Raw genomic sequence first — 8494 nt, forward strand, 5'->3', positions numbered from 1 at the left:
TCTTAGAATAGAGGAAGTTTTTATGTCTATATATCATTTGGCATCTGGAGTAAAATAATATTTTATCTACCCTAGGACGGGTATTACACAACATATGTATGGAATAATTGTACCTTCCCTAGGACAGGAAATTTACAGTACGTATGTGGGAAAAAAAAATTCCTTGCCTAGGGTGAGTAATGTACAACACATTAAAAATTATTTACATAATTTTCTGTTCTACAGCTTATTGCCGAAAATGGAGACGCCATATTTTTCGGGCACCTGCCATTAGAATCAGAGGGAGAAATCAATATTTTAAACTATGGCCCAAGTAGAAAATAAATAACAAAAAAAAATTAAACTAGATATTAAATGACTTAGGGAAAGAACTATGAAAAAAGTAGGCCTAAATAAAGAAAGGGAAAGAACTATGAAAAAAGTAGGCCTAAATAAAGAAAGTGAAAGAACATATATCCATACTTGTTCAATTGGAAATGTTTCGCTTTAATTAATGAAAACGGAAAAGTTTTTCATAAAACGTATATATATATTTTTTATTATTAAAAACAGAAATTGAAAACGACACATTCATAATTGTTTAAACTGGGCAAGCGCCATTTGAAATCCAAAACATTTATTGTATAAAAATGTATCAAAATATAATTGTAAAAGCATTTATTGAAAGTCTACGTAAAAAAATATCATTTTAATAAAACAATTTTGTATTTTTTTTTATTTCCTACTGCGGTCATAGTTTAAAATAGTGTAAAATACTGATTTCTCCCTCTGATTTTAATGACAGGTGCCCGAAAAAAAAAATGGCGTCTCCATTTTCGGCAATAAACTGTAAAAGCACCCAAATTTTTTCCTACTAATATGATTAGTAAATCTAATTTATGAAAATCGTCGGAAAAAAAGTCAATGTGGAAAAAACAAAACAAAAAAAGGTACTAGTGAAGTTGCAAAGTGCACTTACTGATCGGCGTTATTTTTTTAAATCGTATTTCCAAGTTTAATTAAAGTTTTATGTTTTTTTTTCTTCAATTGTAAGGTTAAAAGGTACAAAACACCCTCCCCATGTTAAGAATGGCTTTTTAAATAATAACGTTATTATTTCAGCACGGACCAATAAGTGCACTAATACCAACAAAAAAAACAAAACAAAAAAAAACGCATTTTAGGGGGGGGGACACTATCGTGGAGGTCCGCCAAAAAGAGAGTATTTTTTTTAAAAGGTAAAAATACAAATTTCGCTGTGTCAGAAGGAATATTTTTAAACAAAGTTTCGTAACAAATAAAATCAAACAAAGAAAAAACAAAATCAATATGTCAAAAACTGTGCCTGTACACAAAGAGGCGACAGATCAAACAATCCAAAATATACTTCCTAAAATAAGCAATCTGAGTTTTTAAAAGTTGGATCTGTCGCCTTTCGTTGTACAAGAGTCTAAAAACAAATAGGTGCTAATGCACTTATGTTACCGTGCTTTTTTAAATAGGTTTTTCAAGTTAAAATTTCACGTTATCCTTTCTATTAAATGGTTATAGGAAAATATAGAACAGTTACAAAACACACTCCCCTCTCCATGTTAAGAATTGCTTTCAAAATAACATTATTTCAGCACGGTAACAAAAGTGGCTAAATACCAATAAACATTAAACAAAGAAGTTTAAAGAACAACCGGGTTTGTTTTACAATCCACAGAGACTTGAAAAAGTGGTAAAAAACACAAACAACAAATAAATGTTACCAAAGGTAAGATAAGTAACTCTTCTACCTAGCTCGGTAGATTTTTAGTATTTTTACTTAATGTAAAATGTTTATTCGGCTTGAAAAACACGCAATGTCAACCTATAACGCGAGCACAAGAAAAAAAATGGTTGCGTAACAAATACCCTGCGGCTATTTTTCTTGTGTTAATATAATCGGTTCACATTGCTTGTTTTTCGAAACGATTAAACATTTTACATTGAGAGACACCAAAAACCCTGCTAGCTAGGTAGAAGAGTAACTTATCTTGCCTTTAGTAACATTTATTTGTTGTTGATATTTTTACCACTTTTTCGAATATGTGGATCGTAAAACAAACCCGAAAAACTTAAATATTTTTTAACGAATTAAACACGAGTTATTATTCAGCATTCATTGCAAGTTTGTAATAAATATATTGAGTCAAGTTTGGTTTTAAGAATTGTTTTAAAAAATAATTAAAATTGTTTGTCTTTTAAGCGGGGAATGAGTACTTAGAAAAATCTAAAGAATTTTTCTAAGTGGCAAGTGCTATTTCTTTTTTTTTTTTTTTTTTTAACCCCTTAAAGCTTAAAAATTATCTGCTCAGATTTTATGACAAAAAACTGTGGATAGCGTTACCCTGTACTTTTTCAATTCCTATTTTCAAATCGTTCATTGAGATGGGTCGAAGCGTGCCAATTTTTTCGTCACTTAGCGTCGGCGAGTTACTGTCTGAAGAAGTACTGTTCATGAGGTCTATACATTCTCGGATTCGGACGGACGCGGCGACCCGACATGCTTCATGTAGGTCACTCCCGGAGAAACCCTCGGTGCCAGCGGCGATAGCTGACAAGTTGACAGCCTCGTCCACGTCTTCGTCGAACAAGATAATCTCCAAGATGTGCTGCCTCTGTTTTTGGTCGGGAGGGGCGACGTAGAACTGGCAGGGCATGCGCCGCAAGATGGCCTGGTCGAGGGCTTGACGGTTATTGGTCGCCCCAACGATGATCACCTGGCTTTTGTTGTCCGTCAATAAACCGTCCCAATAATTCATGAATTGGGTTTTCATCATGTTAGTGGCCTCGTGGTCGTGAGAGTCTCGGACTCTTAACAACGAGTCAATCTCATCAATAAAGATGATAGCTGGTTGAATTTTGTGGGCCAGGTTAAATATAGCCGCAACCCGTTTTTGCGACTCGCCGTACCATTTATCCATCATTGTCGTCAGTTCGAGGTTAATGAATTTCGCCCCAGATGCTTTGGCGGTAGCTTTTGCGATCATAGTTTTCCCGCAACCCGGTGGTCCATACAGAAGGACACCGCGAGGGGGTTTCATCAGTCTAGAGTTGTCCAGTAGCGCAAAGTTCTTGAGAGGGAAGATCACAGTCTGTTGGAGATCACTTTTGATGTCTTCTAAGCCGCCGATTTGTTCCCAATTAACATCGAAGCTGGTCGGGTCGACGAGGTTAGCAGCGACAGCCACTTCGTATTCATCCAGGGATCGTTCGTCGATGCCCAATTTTTTCAGCATCACTTTCGCTTGGAGGTGAGCTTTCTTCTTTTCTTCGTAGGTCGGATCCATCTTTTTAAGCAGCCAGTTGAAGGTTACATATACGGCAGCGAATGAACAGCACGTGGCCAACACTTTAGCCAAAAGTCGCTCAGCCTTCAAACCAGTCGCCGTTTCAAGTTTGGCCACTAGATTGTAGAAAGTCGTCGAAATAGGGGTACCGCCGCTTCGGGTCATGCCCAAGAGATCAGGATCTGCTCTGTTTAAAGCGGCCCCCGTCTCTACGGTAGTTTTAAAAAGTGAATCTTTCATTATATCCAACATTTTTTCCTTTTCATGGAATTGTTGCGATGTTATTGTTACGATGATCAATTTACAAAGAAATCGATGGAGAACAACTGTTTTTTTTTTTTATAATTGAGGTTGTTACTTTTTTTTAAATATATCTAAGATAATTGCTGTTTTCTGTTTCAGCTCGTCAGCCGTTTTCTAAATAAAACTTGAATGAAAGTATCAGATTATTTACCCATCTGACTGCATAGATAAATAAACCACCTCCTTTTAGAAGGCGACATAAACAAGAATGAGGTGTGGAATACACATTCACCTTAAATGACTCTCAACATAGAAGAGTTCTATACGACCGCGAGTTATCGCCCTTTAGTTTATTTTTCATTTATAAAATCAATGACTTTCTCATTGCCCATGCATAGGAATACCATAGATAACATAATAATAAAAAGGTTATTTGGAAATTCAGCGCTGTTTTACACAAGTTCACTGTGTAGAGGGAGACAACTCCATTTTACTAAGAGATACGTTCATTTTTTTTCATCTCATAATTTAGGACGCTACATAACGATATTTTTTTTTTTTTTTAAATCAAAACATAAAAAAAAGCTGCGACGAATTTTTATTTTAATCTAACAAAGTTGATAACATTAATAATATAAAATTTAGTCTTTACGCGACTAAAAACTGAAAATGCAACGATAATTGTAGAGGAATTATTTTTTCATCTCATAATTTAGGATGAGAAATTTAAATTCTTCATGTAAAAAAATGTTTCATATAAAATAAATCGCAATTTTGCTTAATAAAAATTACAATTCCTCTACAACTATCGCCGCATTTTCATTTTTTTTGTAATCTTAAAAACTAAATGCTGGTGTTATTAATTAATATTATAAGCTTTATTACAGTAAAAAAAAAAAAAAAAAAAAAGGTCGCCAGAGCTTTAAAAAACAGTTTCATCCTTGATTGAGATTGTCGGACTGACTTCCTCATCTTAGTTGTTATTGTCACAACGTTTCGGCCGTTTTGTATCGAACTGGGGAACCGTTTGTTAGGAGTCTCGAACCCAACCCTTTATTATTATTACGGGGGTACCGTGTTCGGACTCCAGCTAGGCTTTGGGATTCTCTGTTTTGAATGTTACTTTTTCACTGCCTTCGTTCAAGATTGAACTCGACATCTTTGGGTAACTGTAAACTTTGATACAACGTCTAGGACCACTCGGCCATATGTCACCAGGACAATTCTTAGTTGGTTTTTGTTAATCTTAAACCTATGTTGTTATTCAAGGTTTTCTCTCTCTATCAGAGGTGTCCAAATTGCATTCAGCTCTATGCTTGGCTTGCTCAGTAGGTTGTTATGTCCGAGCATGTGAGCTGTTTCTTTAAGTTTTCTCACTTTCCAGTGGGTCTCTCTGTTTATTATTTTTACTTCATCCCATAGGGGGAGATGGTCCCCCTTCTCCATCCAGACATGGTTGGCTATACCCGATTTTTCCGTCTCCCCTTTAGTTACCGCTTTTCGGTGTTCTTCCACCCTTACTTTAAGGGGGTGGCATGTTTCACCCTTGTAAACCTTTCTGCAACTGCATGGGATGGAGTATATGCAGTTTTTTGTCATGTTCTCCTCCATGCGGGGCTTCACACGTACCAGGTGTCGTCTGAGTGTTGACTCACTCTTGAATACCGTCCTGATGTTGTAGGGGGTACATATTCTCTGAATCTTTTTGGAGATGCCTCGTATGTATGGTAGGCAGACCATTGGAGGTTTTTGGGTTTCATTCTCCTCTCTTATACTATTAACACGTCTGGTGGATAGTATGCTATATGTAATGGTGTCGCTACTTATTGTCGCTGCTCGATGTTGTAAGCAGTGTGCGATTCCATGTTTGATACTGTATGGGTTATGGGAGTTGAAGTTTAGGTATTGTCCGGTGAAAGTAGGCTTGCGATATACGGATGTCTTAAACCCATGCTCTGTGCGTGATATGTGTATACCAAGGAAGGCCAGTTGGTTATCTTTTTCTTTCTCCATTGTGAACTGTATCGATGGTCTTATTGAGTTCACATGGTCTAGGAGAGCCTGGATGTCTTCCTGATGGGGCCAGAGTATGAAGGTGTCATCAACGTATCTTAGTCACATGGTGGGCTTTAAGGGAGCTGAACCTAAGGCCATGTCTTCGAAGTATTCCATGTATATGTTCGCCATCACTGGTGATAATGGCGAGCCCATAGCTAGTCCCTCCTCTTGTCGATATAGGTCAGTACCCATTCTGAAGTAGGCTGTTTCTATGCAGAATGTCAGCATTTCCATTAAGTTTGGCAATGGTACACATGTGTGCTCTTCTATGGAGAGGTCCGCAGCTAGTTTGTCTTGAATTACTGCTAGTGCCTCACTAGTTGAGACTTTAGTGAACAGGCTAACCACATCTAGGCTTACCATTTGGTTTGTACTGATGGGTGCTCCCTTGATCAGTTCCGTGAAGTGGGCAGAATTCTTTACATGTGGTGCTGACTTGCCTGCTAATGGGTTTATTATATCCACAACGTACCTGCTCAGTGGGTGGCATGCTGAGCCTCGGCAGCTCACTATGGGTCTGAGTGAAATACCGTCTTTGTGTATCTTGGGGAGACCGTACATATGTGGTAGCTTACTGTAATGCTGGACCAGCTGTCTATATCTCATCGGAGCGATGTGTTCCTTGTTTTTGGTAAGGATTTGTAACAGCTTTCTTTCGGTTTTCAAATCAGCAACTATGTCCCAAAGCCTAGCTGGAGTCCGAACACGGTACCCCCGTAATAATAATAAAGGGTTGGGTTCGAGACTCCTAACAAACGGTTCCCCAGTTCGATACAAAACACCTGACGAAGGCCGGAGAGCAAAACGGCCGAAACGTTGTGACAATAACAACCAAGATGAGGAAGTCAGTCCGACAATCTCAATCAATGAAAACACCTCATCTCAAAAATACAGACAAGTTTCATCCTTGTTTTATTAAAGAGTTTGTTTGTTAAAATCACAATTTCCTCTTCCAACTATCGTTGCATTTTCCTTTATTTTCGAAAAAAAAAAAAAAAAAGAAATCTTACCATAACACTTATTTGTTAATTTAAAAAAGTAATACCCCCCAAAAAAAATCTTACCATAACATTTATTTGTTAATTTAAAAAAGTAATACCCCCTCGCCCCCCACACCCCCCAAAAAACCATAGTCATAAAAATTCCATTTCTTTTGTAATGTTTTCATTCTTTGGGTTTTAAGCTTAAAGACTAATTTTTTTAATATAGAACTTACCTCACCATAATATTTACTTTTTAATAAAAAAAAAAAAAAAAAATAGAAACAGTTGCCGCAACTTTCTTTTCATCTGATGAAAATATTGTTGGTTTTAGCGTCATATATTGTGATATGAAATTATAGTCGCATGAAGACTACGTTTTGTATTATTAATGTTATCAACTTTGTTCCATAAAAAAAACGCCACAGTTTTCTTCTTTTTTTTTTTTAATGTTTTGACTTAATAAAATATCGTTGGTTTTCTGATCCTAAATTATGAGATGAAAAAATAATTCCTCTACAATCATCTTTGCATTTTCATTTTTTGTAATGTAGTCGTAAAAAAACTGACATGAAAACAAAAACGGTTCTCTTAATAGTCGCGTAAAGACTAAATTTTATATTATTAATGTTATCAACTTTGTTAGATTAAAATAAAAATTCGTCGCAGCTTTCTTTTTTATGTTTTGATTTAATAAAAATATCGTTAGTGTAGCGTCCTAAATTATGAGATGAAAAAAAATGAACGTATCTCTTAGTAAAATGGAGTTGTCTCCCTCTGCACAGTGAACTTGTGTAAAACAGCGCCGGAAATTCAACCTAATTAAAAAACATATACACAGAAAATCTTTATGGTGTATATACTTGTCACTGAACGAAGATGTCATATTCCAAAAATCACGTAAATCAATCAAGTAGTTTTTATTATTATTATTTTTTTTTATCTTGAGAGACTCTTTCTTTTGTTGGCAGTGGTAATGCTCTGTTAGTTAGTAATAGCAAAAGTTCATCCACTAATAATTAGGCAATCAATAGATATTTTAATGTATTTGAACCCAGAATAACTATACGATTTCATGATAAATATGTACATTTTGCTAATAGAATTGCTTGTCAGTCGCCATTAAGATAATTTCTGGATTATTAGAGAATTTTACTTTTATGACAATTTAGTTTAGATTACCTTGGAAATTAATTGTTTGTCTTGTTTAAATCCTTTTGAATTTCACACTTTATGATTTTCCACCATTTTTCCCCTATTGATTGTGGAATAATTCAGCCCTGTGCAGTTTTAGGAGGTCCACACTTTTAGGCTTAATCTTGTCTCTTTGAGAAGAAGTTAGTTCATCAATAATCGCCTAAGGTGCCCCTACCAGGAAAATGCCGACAGAGCTGGTCAGATATTTTTTACAGGTCAGAGTGTTCCTCCTTGGGAGGCCTGACTTTTCTTTTCAATCCCACTTTACGACCCTTGTGTCACATTTCTCGCGGCGAGAGGGAAATAAATACCCAGTTTCTCAAACTGTATGACAAGCACATCAAGCGATTTCACAAGGAGCCCTTTTTTTTTTCTAATGAGTCAAAAACTATCAAGTTTAAAAGTTACTCAGGAATAAGTGTTAATGAGATGGTAGATAAAAAGTTAAATTATGACAAATGCCATGAGGATAGCTTAAAAAACACACACAGTAATTTATAAAACAGCAGTTCTTCTTTCTTTTATTGAAACAGGGCTCAGGAACTGTGAAAACTAAAGGACAAAATAGGAGAAAGCGAGAGTTAAGTGGCTACCATTTTTTTTTTTTATTGCATTTTCACCCCAAACAAGGCACAGTGCCACTTTGATGTATGAGTCTACTATCTGGGAAATAAATTTCAGGGATACTATGTAGGGAGTTGAGCAGCAAGATATCTGTTT

At 35.9% G+C, this 8494-nt stretch overlaps 1 protein-coding gene across 1 annotated transcript; it reads right to left on the minus strand.

Annotated features, from left to right (window-relative positions):
• Positions 1 to 1240: 1240 nt before the first annotated feature.
• Positions 1241 to 3964, minus strand: LOC145269072 (outer mitochondrial transmembrane helix translocase-like). Its single transcript, XM_080124696.1, has one exon. It carries the CDS (start codon positions 3546 to 3548, stop codon positions 2325 to 2327), a length of 1224 nt encoding a protein of 407 aa, XP_079980822.1. The 5' UTR covers positions 3549 to 3964; the 3' UTR covers positions 1241 to 2324.
• Between the last annotated feature and the right edge of the window lie 4530 nt (positions 3965 to 8494).

This window comes from Euprymna scolopes, chromosome 1 (assembly GCF_053919585.1).
Source record: "Euprymna scolopes isolate OS-2025 chromosome 1, ASM5391958v1, whole genome shotgun sequence".
NCBI classification, from domain to species: domain Eukaryota; kingdom Metazoa; phylum Mollusca; class Cephalopoda; order Sepiida; family Sepiolidae; genus Euprymna; species Euprymna scolopes.

Bases quoted from the DNA above. Each gene is read 5' to 3' on its own strand.
- LOC145269072 (XM_080124696.1), bottom strand. From the start codon at position 3,548: ATGTTGGATATAATGAAAGATTCACTTTTTAAAACTACCGTAGAGACG.